Raw genomic sequence first — 22,733 nt, 5'->3', positions numbered from 1 at the left:
TATTTATATATATATAGTTTACAGTAAAATCTTGATGTATTGAACTTCAGGGGACTACGGCAAATTGCTTGTTTTTCTGAAAGGTTGTTATAGTGAAAGCCCCACAATTAGCCATTCCGTGCATTAACCCATCAGTGCACCAGTCGTCACTGTATGGGCGGTTCACAAAAACATGAGTGTTGGCCCTTGGGCAACGCTGTTTGTATTTTTCATAGATTCCACTGCCATGCACCATCGAAGCATCGTATAGTAACCCTGCTGCATGCAAAAGAGATGCCGACTAAACCATTGACAAAAAGGAAGCTCTGTCGTCTCCAAAGCACAAAATTTTTTTTTATTTTTGTCTCTTCTTTGTGGTTTGTCCTGGCTGTTTGTGCTGAATTTTTTTCACCTTAAAAAACTATGTACCAGCTAGCCCCAACTGGTTTTATTGACACTTCCAATAGCACTACACGACGCATGCTGCGACACAGATAGGTGAAGATGCATATCGAAATAAGCTCGTACTCTTTTTATGGCGCAGCCGGGAAGAAAAACTGCACTCTCATTTGAGTGAATAAGTTGTATACTCTCCATCATGTAGCTAATTTTTGTTATACGTTTTCGTACTCGCTTGCATGCCCTTTTGGTACATCTGTGTCAAATAGTGAGGAACCCCGCGCGTGTAAGCTCCCAAATCTGTTTCGCCCACGTACCACGTCTGGCCGCCGATTTGATAGTGCTCCTGGCACGGTAACAAACCACCTGCTTGCTCTAGTGAAACTTATCAACCACAAATCTCAAGTTACAACAGGGATTCTCGTTCAAATTTGGATTCTGTGCCTACTCTCTTTTCTGCACATCCACATGATGCCAAATCGGAACTTTTCCGCCGCAGAATGCGAGCTAGGAATATGAAGTTTCGGTTTTAGTCTACTTCAGTGGCCAAATGTCAGTCTTAAAAAGCCAGAGAAAACGCAAATGGCAGAAACTGCACTCGCAGCAGCAATGCTTATGCCGTGACTTGTGCAAGCAAAGGAAGCCTAAATATGTAATAAACCGTCATTTGGTGTCTAAAATATCTGTTGCCATTGACGTTTTTGCAGCTTGACAAGCTTCCGTTTTCACTCCTTTAATTCGGCCTCGGTTAGCAACTTTTTTGAACTGGGCATTATGGCGGGAAGTTCATTGGTGCAAATCGTTGCGGGACTAGACCCAAATGAAATTGGGTCTGTGGAGCCCATGGCAGGGCCATGAATAAATTGCAGCTTGTCCGAAAACTCGGTCTGTATGCAGTATAGAAAAACTATGAACCCACGCCAGAAGCCAGACACGGAGCCGTTTTTCTTGCATACTTCACTTCTTTTTCTTTTCGCGCAGTTCTAGTCTGTGCACATTTATTCTTCTTTTTCTACATGCAGAGTGAACAGCCAGTGATCTTTTTTCTCCGTTTTTCTTTGTAAAGAAATACCAGCATTTTTCCCTGCAAAGGATGGGGAAAACTGGAATATATGCAATAACCAAGTAATTTCACATACATTTTGTGACCCGTTAACCAGCTCTTCGAGTAAAATGGCGCCAAGAATAAAAAATAATGGAATGCTTTACACGTATAGCACTAACTCTATATTGATTGGGCGTTGTCTGTGCTCATCATATGTTTTTGTTAATTGTGCACGAATCATTATTTATGTATAATTAGCATGCCGACAACCTTGCCGACAGCCATGCCACAGCAATACCAGTGTCATGTCAAAGGCAAAATATGGATATTTCCGCTCAACTCTGCAGTCAAATTGGCATGCAGTCGTGCAGGCAGAGTCCGAATTATTAAACGACCTGTCTTAAGGTGTCCAGTATTTTATTTGTCCTTATACAATAAGTTTATGGGCCAGCGATGGTACTGCGAAGCAGTCTGAATAATCGAGCAGGTCCGACATATTGGTGTCCAAATAATCGGTCAGCGTCATTTGTGAACCAGCCAGTTGCTGAGCAGGGGCTCTGACTTTATGAGCAAATGCAGACCATTGAAAAGCGCCTGGTGTCAGCTAAAGCAATGCTTGAGTGTTACCAGAGGCTCATCAAGGTTTGCCTGTCTCAGAAGAGTGTTGATGACATTGAGTCTGGTCAGGTACTTCTGGCTGATGATGCCAGGTGCTATGGTCTTGCTAAAAACGTGGCTGTGCTGGCAGCTGTAATTAAAAAAAAATTTTAAGATGTAAAAGTGAACTTCAGGTTAGCTTCGCTCATTAAGAAATAAAATAAACTAGTTACAGCCGGCTGCATGAACAGGTTTGTTGTCTTCTGTTAGGGATACGTGACCTTAGGTTTTCTTCCTCCTGTATTTAGAGACAGCGCAACATTATTTTACCGCAAAAAATACTTTCTGGAATGACACTTGTTAAATTTAAGGGTTCAAAAGTGCCCAGGACGTGTCCAACGATTCACATTTATTTGCTCCAAAGTGGTCCAAAATCTCTATTTAGATGCTTCGGAGCAACCGCTTCAAAAGTAACATTTTGCTGCTCCAAAAATTGTTCCGAATCTCAGTTCGTCATTGGCACCGCTGGGAGTGGCAAGAACACGTGATGTGATTTGTTGGATGAACATGTAAAATAACTTATTATTTGAATGTGCTTTCGTAATCAGACTGAAAGCGATGTGTCGTTATCGTCATCGTGCCATGCGAGGACTTGCTGTGTCGCCATCCATCAGTAGCGCACCCAGCATTTCTGCCAGGGGGGGGGTTGACAGTTTGCCAATACCATCTAAACAGCACTAATTTCGATTTCTTCACAGGAAATTGTCAAAAAAATGCGCTTTTTGCGAGTGTGCAGGTGATTGCGCGTCTTACATCTTATTTACAGTACTCAAATGCGTAAGGAAAGAAAAGGGGTTAAACAAAAGGGGGTTTTAAGTCGGCCTCAGGGGGGGGTTACAACCCCCGAATCCCCCCCCGTCGGTGCGCCACTGCCATCCATGATCACCATGTTGTGATGGCCATGGCGATGACGCTGGCTAGGCTTGCTGTGACGGTGTTGGGAACGCCACGCACACAATTATGGTTTAGGTTTTGTGTCAGATAGCAATGCCCAAGCCATTTACTGATGAATGAAAGAAATGATAATAATAAGTGCGCTAAAGTCGGGTAAATATTGTAATAAATCAGTGTGAGCACCCGTTCTTGTTTTTACATCTTCCTGTGGTAGGCCGAAAATAGGCATTTTTGTCGGGAAAGTACGTGTGTTCGATGCATTAACCCTAAGCGCCGCCAAGACAAGACGCTGTCGCTATTGCGAATTGGCACTGCAGTCACCATCAGGGCCGGGCACGTGCGTGATAGAAGCATCTGGCGAAGGCTAGTTTCAGGATCAAAATAAAAGTTTGGTCCCATGAAAATGTATAGGTGCTGGTTGGGACCTTTGGTCGGGATCGAATTAATTGGAGTCAAACTATAAAAGCCACCTGCAATTAAATTTTGATCACATAAAAAGCTTAGTTTTGAGATAATGTAAATAAGGAGCCTCCGTGCAAAACTTGAAGTTTGAAATACAAGCGGGAGCATCACAAAAAGCTTGCAATAATAGTACTTTTGGATACTGAAACTAAAAAAGAATAGTGACGCATGACCTTAACACACAGCTCCTCGGCGCCTCTGCACTCTCGGAGACCATGCTGCCGTGTCTGTTGTAGCGCAGACACGGTGCCTGCTACGAGATGTTGTGACGAGCCCTCTCCCTGCGTGAGGCACTCAGACTACCGTGTACTTTCATTGGTCTCTCTGGTTTGTGGGGGTACTCCCCAACCCGTAGCCCGTGCAATCGCAGCTATGTAGGGTTCGGTCGAATAAGGCAACGAGTGAGTTTACTCAATGTTTATTGCATTTATTGTATAAATAGGCTTGCCTCGTGGCGTGTGATAGTCACGCAAGGGTGGTCACTCACGGGTTACAGCAGGTAAAATCCGTTCTGGCAGGTTAGAGGTAGGGACGCCAGAGAGAGCAGACCTGCCCCGGTCGTGCTCTTTTATCTCTTTTTACCTTTCGCGACGAGAATGTCCTCCTCGCCCGTTAAATACTTTCCCTTTTCCCGCGAGGGTACGCGTGTCGCGAGAGGCGAGCGAGAACCGGGAGAGGGCAAATGCCTCTCTCTCTGTCTGCACCGGCTCCCTTGATGCGTCCGCAACGCGGCATGGTGCATGCATCATCTGCTTAGGTGCTGTTTAAATGCTGGTAAAAAAGAAGAAAAAAACCCTACATTTACCAGCTCTGCTGCTTTGCCAGTATTGGTTCAGTGGTATGTACTACTCATTTATAACAAATTCAGCCAAAGAGAAATTTGGTTGCTGTTGACCTTTAATGGAAGTCTACTGTACTTTGTTATATTTGTTATTGCTCTTTACTGTGCTATATGCTCAATCTTAAACATGCTAAGAAGATGGCTTCACAACCCGTCAAACCACTACGGTGCCACGTATGCGATGGAATTTTATTAAAACAGCAGCGATAGTATCTGCAGTGTGCGCTACAAGCAACTTCTTGGCACCTGACGTGACAGCCTATAGAATAGATGCCTTCTCTTCTCGTGTGATGGTCTGATTCCCATGTGAGCTTCTGCTTTCCACTTGGCTCATTCGTAAAACTAATGAAACAGCAATTCAGCCGAAGAGAGCAGCTAGCACGTTGCGATGTAAATGAAGTCTGTCGTGTTTGAGCAGCACCTGGCACACAACATGGCACGCAGCATGGGTTGCAGACTAAGTAGCTGATACAGAGCCGATGTGTGAGTGCACCAACTTGGCTTGCCCAGCTCTGGCTTTTCGAGATGGCACCGGTGTAATCTCAGAAGCCACACCTAGGTGTGCTAGCCTGTGCTGCACCCCACAGTCAGAGAGAGAAGTGGAGGAACTGTTCTTTTGCATCGCCGCATGTAGCCACATGCAAGCAGCACCATCGCCATTGCACTTCTCTCTCTTACTGCTAATTACTCCATACTAACTTTATGCCTATGGTGTAAGAACAGTGTATATTGTCGACACAACCGCGGTTAGCCTAAGGAGGAAGGGCATGCTGCGAAGGCTGGCACAACTAGGCTTCCCAGATTGTGGTCTTCGAGGGCGTGTCTAGCTTCGCCAGCAGGCACGGTGTGCTGCAGTGACATAAATGCGATGGTGGTGTTAGAGTGTACTGGAATATTTCCAGGCAATGGTGAGCCACTGCTTGTGCATGGCCACCATGCACGGTTGGTGAGAAAGAGCAATTTTGTTCGACGACATATTCGATGTGGGAGTTTTGAGCTGCTGTGCTGAATGAGTTCTAAACCCAGTGGAAAGCAGTGTGCTTGGCAAGGTCGGGTATAGTTTGGTTCCAGAGACGAATCTAGTTTGCTATATTCATTGGCAGGTTTGTTAACACAAGCTTTTCAATACATTGATCGCATTTGGAGATTTCGAAGAGGATTCCATTTACTTTATTATCTATTATTTTGTAATATCCCATTTTATTATAATGATGTTCGAGTGTACTTAATTAAATTTTCAGAAGCTCTATTGGCCATGCGGAAGAGTTTAGTACAAAAGAAAGTCGAGACAAATAGGCTGGTGTCGTCTGCATATGTAATAAATTGAACTTGAGGCAAAGTGTGGACTGTATTATTTATAGTAAACGCAGTAGTGGGACCAGAACACTTATTTGTGGAGCACCTCAAATTATAGTCTTTTGTTATGAGCTCATTCAGCAGTACGAAGTGTTTTCTATCAGAAAGATAAATCTTAAGTTGATTGAGGGCGTGCCCTTGAATGCGATAAAGGTTTAAATTGTCGAATAATATAGTTTGTGAATAATATAATCAAAGGCTTGTGTGAAATTGGTACTTTTGTAGAATGTGTTCTTTCTAATCGAGCAGAGCTAATTTGTTAGATCATTTTATTGTTTTTTTCAATGCCATACTGCGATTTAGATATTAAGTTGTGTTTGACACAAAAGTCGGACAGTTGAGCTAATATAATTTTTTCGAAACCTTTTAAGAATGCAAGGAGAATAGAGCCTTGGTAGTAGTCATCAGAGTCATCACCTTTCATCTTATTGGGTGCTATCAGGCAACAACTTTAATTTTATGAGAAACGTTTGCTGTCGAAATATTTAAGTTGAAGATAGCTGTCAACACGAGGCTTATAATATTGATAACAAAATTCACTGTCGAGATCTGTACACCATCAGCATGCAGCTGGTCGAAGTTTTCATATTCATTACAAGTTAACAAACCAGAAATAATGTATCTTGGCTAGATGTACCAAGAATAACATTTGATCCTGTATTAAAATCACTCCGTGCAGAGTATCCATTAACAACCACATCATAGCGTTTTTTTTCCTCCAGAATAATTTAATTGACGGTTTATCTGCATTTACCTTGGTCAGTTAGAGCATTTAATTTGTTCCACAATCCATGAGCACACCCTGAACACGTAGAAAGAGTTTGAAAGTATTATGCCAGCACAACCTAGAACAGGTTTCAGGGCCACAGCACTTCGTGGAGTCTGCAATGCTACGTCATCAAGTGGGGGTGATCATAAAAACGCTCGTCCATCACGCTGGTCCACAGCCACGCTAGTACGCGAGCACGTTGCTCGCATTCTAATGCAGCCGTGGCTCATCAAACGCTGTGGGCAGTCACTTTTGTCGAACGTAAGGTGCCTTCATACCAAGCCCGGCATTTAGCATGGGGGACACTGTCACCGCCAGTGCAATATTGATTCTCACCTCCGCTGTGCCCCCTTGGGAGCATGTACAGCGGTGGGACTCCTGCGCCAATTGCGCCATTTTGATACAAATGCAGAGTCCTGCGCCAAACTGCGCCAAACACAGAAAGTTGACCGAAATTGCACCACGCTGCGCCAGAACCGGCTTTGGCATGTGTGCTCCGGCAGTGGCCGCGAATAGCGAGCGAATTCGTTCTCTGAAAAATAGTGCAGCTGTTCACATTGTGCACACCTCACGACGGCGCTTCCAGCAAGTGGCCGGCGCACACGCAGCCACTCTCGGCTGTTGTCACTGCTGTCAGAACGGCCAGGGAGGCTGTATTTAGAGTTTACTAGAGTAAGGTTGAGTGGGCAGAGTGACGCGGCGCTCCCTAGCTGAGGCGCAAAATAACAAAAAACAGGCATAGGGCACTGCGAGCGAACTAGATATTAGGGAGGCGCACGCTGCCGCGGTTTCAGCGGGCGGCCGTTTCTGCCACCAGGGCCAGTATACTGTAAACATAATCCAATCTGTTTTTATGCCCACATCGGCGAGGCCGGAGACATTTTGACATATCGCGGAGGGCTAATTGCGGATTTGGAATAAAAAGTTGCAGTTTCGCCCGAAAGGCGAAGCAACGATTAGTAGACAGCAATACGAAGTAAGGATAGTAGTTTTATCAGCCGTAAACATTCGCTTACTAACTAAATTAACAAGCATGGTGTCACGCGAACACAAGCAAACATGAACATGTTTCACTCGATGACCGCAGAAACTGGCTGCCTAAACGCGGGAGTGAGGAAGCGCGGCAGCAGCAACAGCGAGCGAATTGACATTCGTGCTGCCTCTCGCTTCAACTCGAGGTAAGCAGCGAAAACACAGTGCGTGCAAAGCTATGAGCACTCGCACTGTGTCCCTATCGCAGATCGCTTCCAAGATAGGGCCCGCGCTGCCGCACCATACGCAGCAGTCACTGGAGAACGCCCCCCCTGCCTCCCCTCCCCCCGCGGGGCCTTGCACGTGACTGAAGATGGCGCGCGAGACTGAGCTGCCATCGTCGGCTCACTCTCGCACGCTTTCACTCGAACATACAGCTTACGGCGCGCGGCGACGATGTTATCGCCCCTGGACTTATATGGAACATCACGGCGACGACGACAGCAGAAATACGTCTGGAGTGTCTATATAATTGATATCGCAATAAAGACAGATTGGAATAGTTTTACGTTATACCTACCCAGGGTTGACTGCAGCTCTCTGGGTCTGCGGGAACACATGGTGACCCAGAAATTATGTTAGCGCGTCGATTGGACCATATAATTTCAGAACATTTTCCGCTATCATCATGAGCGTCGGCTCTGGAATATATAGTTCGATTGTAGTTCCACCGATGTTTTCGGCTTTACAGGAAAACAAACGCCGTGCCACCGCTTGACCCATTCTTCCATATTCTAGTACGATATAGCTACAAAGCGTGCTTCTACAACGTGCTTTGTGTTGGTTTATTCTTTGTTTCATCGTGGTTTCGAAGTATGCTACCATATTCCATTATTCTACCAAAATTCAGATTGGTCTGCTCCAAACTGCTCCAAAATGAAATTTACTCTGCTCCAAGTTGCTCCAAAATGCAATTTTGTCTGCTCCCAACTGCTTCGAAATGCAATTTTATTTGCTCCAAAAATTGCTCCAAAATGACTTTGGGCAGTCCCACTCCTGATGTACGAAAGCCCCCGTGACTTTATCGGAATCATTCACATTTGCCTGGAAAAAGTCAGAACCAGCAATTTGGTAAAAGTAAGTGGTCGCTTTAATAATATATTCCAAAAATGTTTTAAGCATAAAGTTAAGCATGTAGGGAAGGTTTATTCAGGAGCTCCCATTTAAATAGATGTGTGCTAAAAAAATAATTTTGTCTAGAATAACAGCACCATTTATAAAGAGGTTTGTTACATGTTGAAGTAAAACTTTACCAACCGTATGAAATACAGTGGAACCTTGTTCGTTCTTATTCGAAAGAAACTTGAGAAAAAACATATTAACTGGGAAAACGTATGAAAACGTAAGTAAAGAAATTTGGCAGAGTCAATTGTAGTTGACATCTACGTAATGCAAAGCTTTGTGGCACGATGCCGATGGGCATCGAGCTGGTGGGGCTCTGTCGGCCCGAGGCACTTTTTAAAAATTTTTTTTATTGCGTAGTGTTTTAAGACTGCGATCGGAAACCGAAACGAAATCGACCTGGTGGGCGATGCCGGACACCGCTGGAGCGAACCGTGACGTTCACATTGCGCCGTCTGCAGCGCCGTCTGCAGTGCGGTGGCGCGTTTGGGTTTTCGTCTACTAAGAGCGTGCAGTACGAATCCATCGGCACTACGCCCCATACGCTGTAAAACAGATAGGTGAAGATGCTTATTGCAATAACGTTGGCGGTCATAGCTGTGAATGTGGCACCGACGACCCGAGAGGTGGTTTTCTGGTACCGGAATAAGAAACTTATTGTGTGCAAGCGTTTTCATCTGAGATAGGGGGGGAGTAGTGCAGTGAAGCTGCTGCTGCGAGCGTCTAGATGCTGTTCTTGATCGCATTTTCTTTTTTGCATGGGATCTAGTGGCCGGAAAATGTATCGTACAATTGCAGCTTGGCAATATACTGAATGCTGGTGCTGAAAAATCGTGTCTTCCGAGAAGATGCGAACTGCTAATAAATAAGCATAAGCACTTGTTTAATTTCTTGTGTTCTTGATCGCGAACATTGGCGCCAGGAAATCGTACGTAACAGGATCGTATCAATGAGGCTCTATAATACATACGCATGCATACGTACAAACATGCAAATGCATACATGCAAACACCTAAGCACGCAAAAAAACACACGCACTCACCTGCAAGCAGGCGCACACACACGAATGCAGAAACGCGTGCACACACAAACATGCACACAGGGGCGGATCCAGGTTTTTTCTGAGGGGGGGGTCAGCTTCTGTCAATGATGATGATGATGATAGTAGCCTTTCTTATTTACCGAAATTTACCATTTTTCCTCACGATAAACCCACATTTTATACGGCTAAAACAACACCTGTAGCCCTCCGTGGTGGCTCAGTCAGCTCAGGCGTTGAGCGGGAGATCGCGGGATCAAATCCCGGCCGCGGCGGCCGCATTTCGATGGAGGCGAAATGCAAAAACACCCGTGTTCTTGCGTTGTAGTGCAGGTTAAAGAACCCCACGTGGTCAAAATTAATCCGGAGCCTTCCACTACGGCGTGCCTCAGAATCAGAACTGGTTTTAGCACGTAAAACCCCAGAAAGAGGAAGAAGACCTGTAGCGAAGCCAGGTATCGGTTTCTCCGAGCTTATAGAAAAAGGACGTTACCCAATACAGCCATGTGCTTGGCGGCTGCGCCTGATAATACAGGGTGTTTCAAAACTAAGCTTTATGGTTTTCTTAAAGTTAGGCATTGGGAGGCACGCGAAGACGACCTGTGCAAATAAGTTATGTGGCTAGGGGGGCGCAAAGTCAGATGATAATTATTGCTGTGAGCAGCCCAATTAACTAAAATTGAACAATTATTTTTTTGTTGACTGCAGTAAGTGGGTATGTTTGTACTGAAAACTTGGAGACATTCGAGTTTCTACACAGTATCAGTCGGAAGAATTATTCTAGCGTGTCCGTGCTCCGAGATATCAGACTCCAAATTTAATTGTCGTACTGCGCAGAATAATCGAGAATAAAGACGCGACAATTCTCATGAATTCCCGTGAATGTTCATGAAGCTCAGTGACCATTTCTGTGGAGGGATGGCGGTGCCATCTTCTCTCTTGAGTCGTGGTGGTGTGTTGACTAGAGGAACGTTCTTGAATACGAGCGTAAGGCTCCGCTCCAACGCAGCAACCACTACGCTGGTTGTTTACGATATGCGAATCACCGCGTATGAAGACTCACGACGCCACCTACAAGAATAACGATGTGGCATAGTAGGCGAGGGCGCGAGCCAGCGTCTTCATGTGTTGTTTCCCATGCGACGTCATCCTTTTACACGAGGCGCGCATCTGCTCCCGTTTCTCTAACCACGCGACGCCATCCTAGGCCCGCGCGGTGGCGCTGGCCGCTGACGTCACGCTCCCCCACTTCGCAGCTGCAGCTCGAGGCTTCGCCCCGCTCCGCGAGAACGCCCACTCAGTTAAACGGATCCGGCGGGCTCGAGCCTCCTATGCTTAATGTACAACAATAAAACTGGGAAGTTACAATGAAAAACTTGTAGCGTACGAACCGTATTGTGCTTGTACTGGATCAACGTGCAAATGTGATCACAATGAGTGCTACAGTTAAAAAAAGTTGCCTATGCGTAGTTCTTAGTTTAGCTGTTAGTTGTTATTATTTATATATGAACACTTCAGCAAGAGATCTCTTTCATTAAGCAGGTTGGTCGCGGAACCGATGACAGCCAATGAGGCAACCGTTGACACCCCAAGGGGAAAGTAAGTTAATCAGGCTCGAAGGCGCTCGAGCTGACCTCGGCGTGTTTGGCAAAAGGGACGTCCCCTCGTTCATTCGACGCCACCGACGGGACTACTCGTCCCAAACACGCCGAGGTCCGCTCGAGCGCCTTCGCGCCTGATTAACTTACTTTCCCCTTGGGGTGTCAACGGTTGCCTCATTGGCTGTCATCGGTTCCGCGACCAACCTGCTTAATGAAAGAGATCTCTTGCTGAAGCGTTCATATATAAATAATAACAACAGCTAAACTAAGAACTACGCATAGGTAACTTTTTTTAACTGTAGCACTCATTGTGATCACAGTTGCAGGCGCCAGGAGGTCCAAGGTGTTCATGAGAAAGAATAACTACGGAAACTTCGCGACACCACACTCCTGCGGAATACAACTAAGCTCGTGAGCGAGCTAGCTTTACTTCTACATGGCTGATACCACTGGTACTCGCGAAAAATACTTTTGAAGAATGCTGGTGGCCATATTTTTTTTTTTTTTGCGACAGGGCCATCCCTCTGTCAGCGAGGGGGCGATGCAGAAATCTGAGGGGGGGGTCAGGACATCCGGACATCCCCCCTGGAGCCGCGCCTGCATGCACATATACAAAACACATGCATCCATGCACCCATGCATGCACATATACACAAACACGCATACACGTACACATGCACACACACACAACCTACCTACCTACCTTCTGCTGTGCTTGGCATATTTTTCTGCATCATGAAATGTGCACCGGAAAATTGTTCCCATCAAGAAATCCAAATAGTGTGAATATACCTCTTGGAGCGAAGTTACTGTGACTATAATTTATTCAGTTCCTGCAGCATGACACTAAATCTGTGGTGTGCCATCGCCGCCACCCCATGATGTCGCGGCAGCACTACTGAGGCCTTATACTTGTTCTAGGTGGCGTTGATTATGCATCTCTACTATTTCTCAACTCTTTGGGTAATGTAATATGAAACCGCTTAAATGCATGTGCATCTCTTTTATCACCATAGCCCATGTATTTCATGAAAAGACGTGTGTTTTGTGACACGGAAGGCAAGAGGTATAAGTACGGCATGGTTCCAGTAAATAAAGAATATTTGAAGTTGAGGCTGTGTCCCATGTGTTGTGGGGTCTCACACGTGCTCCAGGGACAAAAAAACGACAACGCAGTAGTGCAAACAATTAAAAGGGCATTTATTGCACTATTCATACACTAATGCCTGCTAGCCGAATTAATACGCCGATGGGCAAACGACAAATCGAGGAAGTTCGACTCACCGGGACCGGATAGCGAGTGAATATGTTAGCCCCATGCTAGACACCACCGCCTAATCGCTCACGTTGTGGGCTCAGAGCCAGTGGCCAACTGAGGCTCTCAGAGATGACACGGGCTGCGGGAGACAAGCAAAGGACAACCTTTACTGTTGAGAGCGCAGACCAACTGCTCTCCAGCTTCCTGATCGATGCTCCGACCTCATGCTTGCTGCGCGTGGCCCAGGTGTGTGAGGCCAGCTCCGATGATGATTGCGGCACAGCGGTGCTGCCATGCGGCCGACATCCCCATAATGTGTACGGCCACGCGAACGGTGGCGCGTTCGAACGATCCATGTTTGTCCATTCCGGTGTCTTGCTCCTAAGTCTTCTCGGGACGGTCCCGTGAAGTGGGTCGGCGCATGCACGAAGTGCCCGGTCTGCCCGCGAACCCCACGCCCAAGAGGAAGCGCCTTCTCCCTTTTGCGCCCGCGTAACCCCATCGTTAGATGGCGTTAGCAGTGCAAAACTCGTGCCATCTCTCGTAATACACCGTAACCACACCGACAGTCGCTGCCGTAAATCCACGCAATGAAGCCAGATTACAGGAGACGAGAGCCATACGGGAAAAACAACATCAGGGGAGCGTGAGAGTCGCGCATCCCCACTGTGTTCATGTGCTCTTTTCATGTCCTTGTCTTGTTTGTGAGGACATGCGAAGTGTCCTAGTATTTGTAACTAGTGTTTGGAAGATAGCGTACCAACAAGTCCGCATTGCTACACTAGTTGCATTGCTAGTGCAGCATAGGGAGGGGGTACTTGCTGAAGCGATCCATACATGCACTTCACAGAGGCCGTGCGTCGCAGCAGGGCAACGCCCTCCTGGCCCTTTGCGCCCTGCTGGAGGCCACCACCGAGCACCTGCAGGGTCTGGACACTGGCGCCCGGCGACAGGCAGCACGCACTCACACTGCATGGGTGCATGCCCTGCTGGACCTGGTGTTGGAGTGCTGCGGACTATCACCCTCCCGTCAGGAGCCCTCAGAGAGGGCGGGCACCCTTTCTTTCCAGTGGCTGCTCAAGGTGATTCATTCTTTCTGTCGCCACTTTTTCAGGTGTCTGGTTGGCAGGAATAAAAGATCCACGTGGAAGTGGAATTAATTTTAACTTGACCTGTCTTCACATACTGCCGAACTTCAGTATATCACGTTGCACTTTCAGCAAAAAAACTTCAGTAAGTTGGACATTTTATTAAGTCGAGGTTTTACATTTCAGTAGGAAAAGTTGCTCCACAGGTTCATGGAACAGATACGTTAAATAGCGTCTTGTCAACAAGAAATTGGGAAAACCAATCCTGCAAGAAAGTTGACCAATAATGGCAGCATAATTGTGCTCTGGTAAAGATGGTGCACTGGTAAAGGGGCCATCAAGAGCAAAGTGCATTTGTGCAGCACCGACTTCCTGCGACCACTGTCACATGGCGCCATGCGCATGCCTCTATCAGTGTTCCAAGGAACGGTTTTCCTGGAATTAGTTCCTTTTGGGAGGAATGGAGGAACGCCACCGTTTCGTTAAGTGTAGGTGGAACTGTAATGGTAACTCGTTAGGTTTACAAAGGAACGGCAGAGGGAACAGCGTGCCTTCTGTAAACGTTCCACAGCAATGAACAGACGTGCGCACGTACTCAGCACATCGTGCAGTGCTTCATACATCAGGTATTCTGGACATTTTTTTTTGCTCATACTGCAATATTGAATCAGCATTGATTAAACGCCTATGTATTGTTCCTTTCGATACGGTTTCTTGTGCAAGAAATTTAATTGTATTGGTGCATGTTTGTAGCTTTCTATTTGCACATCTGAAGCACAGTATCCTGACTGTGCATTTGAAGACCAAAGTGGAAAGTGCATTATACAGTCGAATCTCGTTAATTCGAACACCCTTAATTCGAACTGACACTGTGGTCTCGTCAAAGTTATGTGTATTTCAATGGGCGAAAACGCTCGGTAATTCGAACGCGAAAGCATTTGCGACGGTTAATTTGAACATCCCGCAGACCAGCAATGCTCTCAGCAGCACGCCAAATTAGGCGGCGGCGCCTCCGCCCAGTCCGGCAAATGCTCGCTTCCCGATAACGGCAGAAAACGAAACTTCCGGGAGCGGGCTATGCTGGCACCAGGGCGGCGCCGGCACGGCGGCGGGGGCGCGCACGGAGACCGTCGAAGGTGAGGGAAATGCGAGGGTGTCGGGAAGAGGGTGAGGGGAGCCACCGAAGGCACTGCCACCGAAGCGGCGGAGGTGCCGAGGCCAAATCCGCTTCCCTGCCGCCCTCCTCCCTCACATTCCACGGTCTCCGCGCGCGCCCGCCATGCCGGCGCCGTCCGCTTCCTGAAGTTTCGTTTTCTGCCGTTATCGGGAACCGAGCATTGGCCGGCGTGGGCAGTTGCGCTCTTTATGCGCTTGCGCGCCGCGATATTTCATGACTCGCACTGTTCGTGCTATGGTGCTCGAATACTTCAAAAATATGTCCGTCCTTTAATTCGAACTTCTTCTAATTTGAACAAATTTTCGGGCCCCTTCGAGTTCGAATTATGGAGTTTCGGCTGTATGTTGCATTTGTAATAGACGAGCACCAAAGTTGCAGCTAGACATGTTTGGAGTATGTCCGGTGCTCAGTGAAAAACTTCGTCTAGGAGCCCTGGGCAGTGCGAGGTACTTCACTACGTTGGATGCCTCGAAGGGTTACCTACAGGTTCGGATGGATGCGCGTGACCGGTCCAAGACCGCGTTCACGTCCCACAGAGGGTTGTTTGAGTTTACTCGTATGCCCTTTGGTCTTTGCAACGGTCCTGCGACCTTTCAGAGACTGATGGACCGCGTCCTCGGGTAAGCAAAGGGGTCATACTGCATGTACTACCTCGACGACATCGTGCTTTATTCACGAACCTTCGAAGAACACTTGGCCCATGTTGTCGATGTGCTCGAGAGGGTGCGGGCCGCTGGGATGACTTTGAATCCTGCGAAAGCCCAACTAGCGCAAACCCGAGTTTAGTTACTGTGGTTTACGCTGGGCGAAGGCTCCATTGAGCCGGACCGGGAGAAACTTCGGGCAATCCTCGATTTCCCCGCGCCCAAGGACGTACGTGGCCTTCGCTGCTTTTTGGGAATGACCAACTTTTATCGGTCGTTCATCCCGTCCTGTGCCTGAGTGCAGGCGCCCTTGAGCAAGCTCTTGGGTAAGTCGGCCGAGTGGCAATGTGGACCTGAGCAGCAGCAGGCTTTTCGCCAACTGTCTATCGCCATTACGGAGACAGAACAGCTCAGACTCCCCGACCTGACCAGACCGATCGTTGTCCAGACCGACGCGAGCGATCTGGGTTTAGGAGCAGTCCTCTTACAGGAATACGATGGCGTGTTGCAGCCACTGGCCTTTGCCAGCCGCTCCTTGATACCGGCTGAGAGGAATTATTCCGTGATGGAGAAGGAGTGCCTCGCTATCGTGTTTGCACTACGTAAATTCTATGTCTACCTTGATGGTACGAAATTCGTAGTGCAAACGGACCACAGTGCGCTAAGCTGGCTGATGCGGCTCCGTGAGCCTGCGGGCCGGCTGGCGCGCTGGGCTTTCCTGATACAGCATGATGACTTTTCTGTGCAGTATCGAAAGGGGAGCACTAACGTGGTAGCTGACGCGCTATCTCGTGCCCCATTGTCCACCCAGAGCTTTTCTCCAGGTGCAACAGCCGCTGCCGGTGCCTTAGCGCCAGCTAGCGTCGGGGGCGAAACGAGCGGAGAGAGAGGCGAGTCCGCAAGCGGGCAAACCTGTTTCTCCGCGCTCCAGGCAAGCAGTGCACCGGAAAGCGTGCGTGCGGGGGAGCTTCTCGAAAGCGAACCCATGACGCTGATGGCTGCAGTCCTGAGTGGGGACGAGACCAACCTCCCCTTTGGGAGAATTGGAATCGCTTTCAGCAGGCAAGAGCTACTGAAGGCCCAGCAAATTGATCCGTTTTGTCGCGGAGTGAGCGACGGTCTCAGGGAGACGGAGCGCCGAGCGCTGCTGGTAGTGCGGCAGGTGCAGGGGGGCCGGAAACAGCGTGTGTCGCTGAGTCCCCCGCGGATTTATATTTGCTGGATCATGATGGGCTCCTGCTGAAATACATAGCCACCGATAATGACGCTGTGGACCCTTTTAAGGTGGTTATCCCCAAAAGTCTGAGAAGCGCACTGTTGCGATGTTCTCATGACGAACCCTTGGCCGGTCATTTGAGTGGCTCTAAAGTTTTTGCGAAACTAAGCCAAACTGTGACCTGGCCTGGCATAAAGCGTGACATTTTTCGTTATTGCCGTTCCTGCCATGTCTGTCAAATGGTGAAATCAAGGGGTGGCAAGCCGCCCGGGCTGATGAAACCAATCGACAGTGAGCGTCCGTGGCAAATGGCCACCTGCGATCTTCTGGGGCCTTTCCCCAGGAGTAAGCAGGAGTTCACACACCTGATGGTAGTCGTTGATCATTTTTCTAAATGGGTGGAACTGTTTCCACTTCATAAAGTGACAGCGCGAGCAGTGCTGGAAAGGCTACAGGAAGTGTTTTGTCGGTTCGGCTTTCCGAAAAGACCGATTACGGACAACGCGTCCTATTTCACCGCTCGGGTGTTTGGTGCTACGTGCCGTTCCCTGGGAATTAATCACTGCACCACTTCGCCCTACCATCCCCAGTCCAATTTGACGGAGAGACTCAATAGAACTCTTAAACCAATGTTAGCGGCCTTTGCCGAACGTCAAAAGGATTGGGCAGACCACTTGAGTGAGCTTGCGTTCGCAGTCCGAACCTCAGAGAATCGCTCAACTGGTTTCTCTCCTGCCTTTCTCAATTTTGGAAGGGAGTTGGCTAATCCGGTGACCAGAGTCATGCAATGCCAGCTCGGGGATGAGGAAGCGCCGGCAGACTGTTCTGCTTACGCTTCAGCACTTTGGGACAGGCTTTGTCGGGCTCTCTGTAGAGCAAGGCAGAGTTTGGCGTCGGCCAGGGCCCAGCAGAAGGCTCAATACGACCGGAAGCATCGCCATCTTTCATTTAACGTAGGTGATCTCGTCCTGAAGCGCAACCACGCTCTTCGCGATGCAACCAAGGAGTTCTCAGCCTCGCTCGCTCCTAAGTGGCTTGGTCCGTACCGAGTAGAGAAAGTTTGGTCTCCGCTCGCGTACTTGCTGAAGGATCCCCCTTCGGGAAAACTCAGCCGTGCCCATATCGCCGACCTGAAGGCCTTTGCGTCACGGTCCGACGACCTCGCGCCAGTGCCCAGTGGCATTGCGCGCAAGCAACGGGGCCCACCCGGGGCAACGGACCGTATTCGGACCACGCACCGGTACAATCTGAGGAAGCGGTCACCTGTGTGATTTCGCGTCGGACGACGGATTTTTCCGCAACCGAAGGCCCTCAGTAAAATGCGTAGCCTCAGTGGGCTAGCTTCTTTAAGGCCAGTGCACGAAAAGAAGCTAGTCCCAGCCCAGCGTATTGCAAGTGTTGTTTATGTAGCGTTTTAACAGTGTGCATTTTTGTTTCTTTTTTTTCTTTCCGAGTGCGCATGCTGAGTGTATTTTTTTTTTTTGAAAGTGTGTTTAATTTTCGTGTGTACAGTTTAATTCATTACATGTTTTTTCTTTCTTGTACGTAGACGTAGAAGATATTTGTTTTTCTTGTTTATTTATTTATTTATTTATTTATCGTACCTTACAGGTCCATTAAAGGACATCGAGTAAGGGGGTTTACAATCAGAAAATACAATGAAAGGAAAAAGCAGTAAAACAAATAACATAAGTACATATCAGGTGTGAAAGCAATGAACAAACGAATACAAGTAGAACTAAAATAAAATCCTGCCAAGACACTTAAAAAGAGGTCCCGCAGTGCGAGAATAATAGAAACACTAACAGTGCAACAGTGACACATCATTATACAGTAATTAGTCATACAGTGCGTATAATTTTTCACGAAAAGCATCCCGGTTAGATAACATAGCGATATCATCGGGAAGGCTATTCCACAGGGTGATGGCACATGGAAAAGCAGATGAATTAAACGCTTTTGTTTTGCCAAAAACGCGCTTGAAGCTAAATTTGTTATGAAGGCGGCTTGACGTGCGTTCAGGTGTGTGAAGTGGCAGAAAGTGTGACGTATCATTGTGAACATACCGATGGAACAGACATAACAAGGAGATAGTTCGGCGTATATCCAGTTCTTGGAGTGAGATATCTAGCTTTAATTGGGTTACGCTGGTATGACGGGCATAATTACGAGAAATAAACCGTGCAGCCCTGTTCTGAATACCTTCCAACATACTAATTAGATAGCCTTGATGAGGCCACCATACAGACGAAGCAAATTCTAGTTGCGGACGAACAGACGAAAGGTAAGCTGATTTGCGCACATTGGGAGGTGAGTTGCATAGATTCCTACGAAGGTATCCTAGTGTTTTGGATGCTTTAGAACAGATAGCAGATATATGCGTGCGCCATGAGAGATCCGGTGTTCTTTTCTTTTTTCTTCTTTTTTTTCTTTGCCGAGAAGTGGGTTGTTGATTTGCGCGGTCGTCAGGCGCGGTGGTGGACAATGGTCCCATTGACTCGTCGATGTGAGGGGGACGAAGGACGCTTTGCGCCTTCTATGGCGCGGCGCGTTGTGTACAGCGATGAGCATGGCGGTGTTTGGGAGTGTTGCACAGCTTGGAGAAAACCGCAAGGAGTTTGTGTGCGTGTGTGTGTGTGCGCGCGTGTGTGCGTGGGGCCTGTTGCTCTTCGAAGCAACCAGAAATCGCACCAACTGCTGCATCGGATCATCGTGGACACTGAAGGTGGGCGGGGTCACTGACCCTCTGACGTCAGACCGAGAGCCCAGCTCTCTGCAGTCGCCGCCACCGTATCAACGCCTTGCAGCCACGGTTGTGGCTGCCCCTTTCATCTTGGCTCCGGCGGCGTGGCCAGCTGACCCGGCAGTGTCCTGCCCCATCCGGCTGGAGTTCGGGATCGCCACCACCACGAAAGCAACAACTCCGATCTACCAACGGTGAGCCCGTTCCTGCTATCAAGACTGCCCTCGAGACTCCTACGTCTTCGGCCACCGCCCCTAGCCACAGAACTTTACGCGCCGTTTCCCCTTCGCACCTTGGACACTGTCCCGTGCCAGCGGCCGACTTTTTTTGTTAATATTTCTTACCCCTCTCGCGGCAATTGTTTTTTTGTATTATAGAGCGTAGCAGTCTAGTTTTTTTATTTTTCCACGGTCCTTGTATATAATTATTATTATTGTAGTGCATGAAAGTGTTTTTTTTTTATATGTCGGAACGCGGTGTTTTAAGAGTACTTGCTGGGCTGAGGTTAGCATTTAGCTTGTGCATGAAAAAGACTCAATTGTCTTTGGTGCATAAGCCCCTACTAGCTCTTTCGCCAGGCTGGTAGGGGGGCATTTAAGGAGAGGAGGATGTGGGGATTGAGGGTTGCGCTGGCGTCATGGCACGGGCTAACACCTGTTCTGCCGTCCCCCGGTTTTCTCTGTCCCTCGGTTTTCCCCGTCCTCCGCGTAACCGGTTCCCGCGGTGGCGCTGCGCCCGCGGCGGTTGCGCTGAGGGTGGGGCGCTGACGTCACGAGGCGGCCGGTTTTTCGGCTGCTAGCGGCGGAGCATGCCTCGGGACTTCTCTCCGGGACCAGTGCACGGTACGTTCATGCTTTCCTCTCGTCCGCCGACACCTTTGTGACTAGGACTGGAGCTCGCTCACGGTGCCTTTGCCCGTGCGGGGAGCGCGTACTTTGTGCTGATCCTTTCCCGACACTAAGCCGACGAGCGGTGCCATTAGTGCTCGCGCGAGGTCGTACCCCGCCGAGCCGCACTTGCCGAAAGCCTAAGCCGAACGATATTGCCCGTGCTCTCACGAGTTGACCCATTGGTTATCGCCAGAGCAAGTAGCATAGCCGCCGGGACTTTTCCTAGCGGCGTGTCCCAGCTTGAGCCTGTGCTCTCGCCGCGACGTGCTATAGGCGCCTGTTATTGTATTTTCGCCCTGGTGCAGGACCCCTTTGGCTCCCCTCCGTGCGGGCGTTTGTGCAGTGCTGGTGCCGACGGTTGCAGTAAACAGTTTCCGTCAACTCAGGGCTTTACTGTGTTTTTGCGTGCGTCCCTCGGTAGCCCCTTGCGGCCTCTGAGCTCGCGCGCGAGCGGTGCTGGAGGCGACGGCTGACGCGGCCCTGTGGCTCGCTAAGCTCGAACCCGCGGTGGTTGGTCTCCTGTGAGACACCAAGAACCCACAAGTTGTAGTTGTAAGGCTTGATCGGGCTTAGCAGACTGCTGTGGAGAGAGCATTACAAGCCGCAGCTCGACGCCTGGCGGACAGTTCAGATTGTTCTCGTCAAAACGAGGTGAACAAACTGCCGCGAAGACCCTATTGTGCTTGGTGCCCAAATTGAAGCTACTCTTGAGCCACTCCACCAGCTTACGCTGTGACTGGGCTGCATGTGCCGCGCAGGCCTGTGACTTTTTTCTTCATCTCTTCCACAGCCTGCTCGCGCTTTATTGTCCTCTTCAAATTATCTTTTACATCTTCTCCCTGCTTCTTTCTTGACTCATGGCAACGTCTGTCGCTTGAAATGGTTTTTGTGCTACAAGACGCAGACGAAAAGAATGGGTTGTACAGGACACATGAAGCGGTTCGTGAATTCTGTACTCCCCTTTCTTTGTCTGCATCTTGTAGCGCAGACGCCATTTTGCAATGCATAACCAACTTGCCAAAATCGCCACTTTGACTGTATTATTTCTCTCCTTTCTTATGTTTCTCCTTTTGAACAATGACATGCAGTCCTAGCTTCCAATTACGAACAGAAGCGATGTCACTGACGTCTGCTACTGTTGCGTAGAGGTGCAAGTGTGCAACGACTGGAAATTGTAAAGTGGAACTACCGGAAACTGAAACTGTAGAAGCGGAAATCGCAGAAGCAGAACTAGTGTTTGAAATGTGGTTCTGGCGCAACAAAACTAAGAAGAAAGAAGAAGGGGGGATAGAAAGAGCGCCAACTTGCAACTGAATTTATTACAGAGAAACACCCATATTTTATACACACAGGATTGACATGCGCCGAACCATGCGCAGAACCGTATGCAGAAAAAAAAAAAGTTATACAAATCACCATAGTGCATCTAAAAATTGGTACTCATTATTGTGCAATAAGACCGACGGGACACTGACACAAGCATCATCCTATTTAACGCGATAGCGTTAAGGGCTCCGTGTCACAAAAAATCCGGCGTCAGTGTTGGTGTCGGCCGATATCGGCGTGGATGTCGGTGTCCGTGGCAGAAAAAATCATCCACAACCACCCGATCCGCAAGGTGTTAGTGCAGGAAAAAATCATTCCGAACCACCCTGACCGCGCAGGCCTTTCGTTGTGCTGCAAGGTGTTAGTGAACAAAAATTGAATTTCTCACAGTGAAATGCGTCAGAAAAATGTTAAGTACAACTTAAGCACAACTTTACAGACATGGTGGCATCAGACTGTTATTTTGATGTACGAGAACACATAATTCTGCTACGAGGAAACTCAAATACAAACCTCTTTTACCAGCATTTCTACCCTAAAAACACCGGCTCACTCGGGTAGCCTACTTGCGAAAATCTTATCCAGATGGCACTGGCATCCTCGGCAGGTCAAATTGGGACTTGGTCTGCCAAGTACGTTTTGGACACGTGCGCGTCGGGGCAATAGCAAACAATTAATAAAATAATGAAAAAAGGTCCTAGGGCCTTCACATTTTAATATGACAACTTATATTGCCCCTGGAAAAATGTCTTCCCAGCAATGCATTTCTGTTTAAAAGTGAAGCCGACTTTAAGGGGATCTTTAAGCTTGGTCTTTGTAAGCTGGCTTTCCTATGTATGTTGCAGTGAATGAAGCCTACTTGCCAGATGCGAACGATGCGATGCGAACGGGTCCCGATAACGCTATTGTGTTCTACTCTTAAAGGCGAAGCTTAAGTGTCCTCCAAATTTTTTTGATGATATAAACGCCTTCAGCAATTCACGTGCCAGCATTCCCAGTCTCTTACCAAGTAGACCTGTGTCCCCAAACTGCGGCTCGCAGCCACACGAAGCACAATCAAAGGGCAAGTGTGAACCTGTACCGTTCTTCATCGATAATTTGTGCTCCCTTATTCGGTCGTTAGTGGAACGACCGGTTTGGCCTATATATACTCGGCCGCAATCCAGAGGTATCTCGTAGACTGTGCCAGGTGCCG

General features: G+C 48.3%; 1 protein-coding gene across 2 annotated transcripts in view; it reads left to right on the top strand.

The window, feature by feature from the left end:
* The window catches only part of LOC119445344 (focadhesin), a 377,760-nt gene that overhangs the window by 187,583 nt on the left and 167,444 nt on the right, over positions 1 to 22,733 (top strand). For both annotated transcript variants that reach the window (XM_037709656.2, XM_037709655.2), the window contains exon 21: positions 13,305 to 13,536. In XM_037709656.2, coding sequence (XP_037565584.1) covers positions 13,305 to 13,536 — 232 coding nt within the window. The remainder of the gene's footprint in view (positions 1 to 13,304; positions 13,537 to 22,733) is intronic.

The sequence above is a fragment of the Dermacentor silvarum genome, chromosome 3 (assembly GCF_013339745.2).
Source record: "Dermacentor silvarum isolate Dsil-2018 chromosome 3, BIME_Dsil_1.4, whole genome shotgun sequence".
Lineage (NCBI taxonomy): Eukaryota > Metazoa > Arthropoda > Arachnida > Ixodida > Ixodidae > Dermacentor > Dermacentor silvarum.
This window is presented reverse-complemented; position numbering and strand designations above follow the sequence as displayed.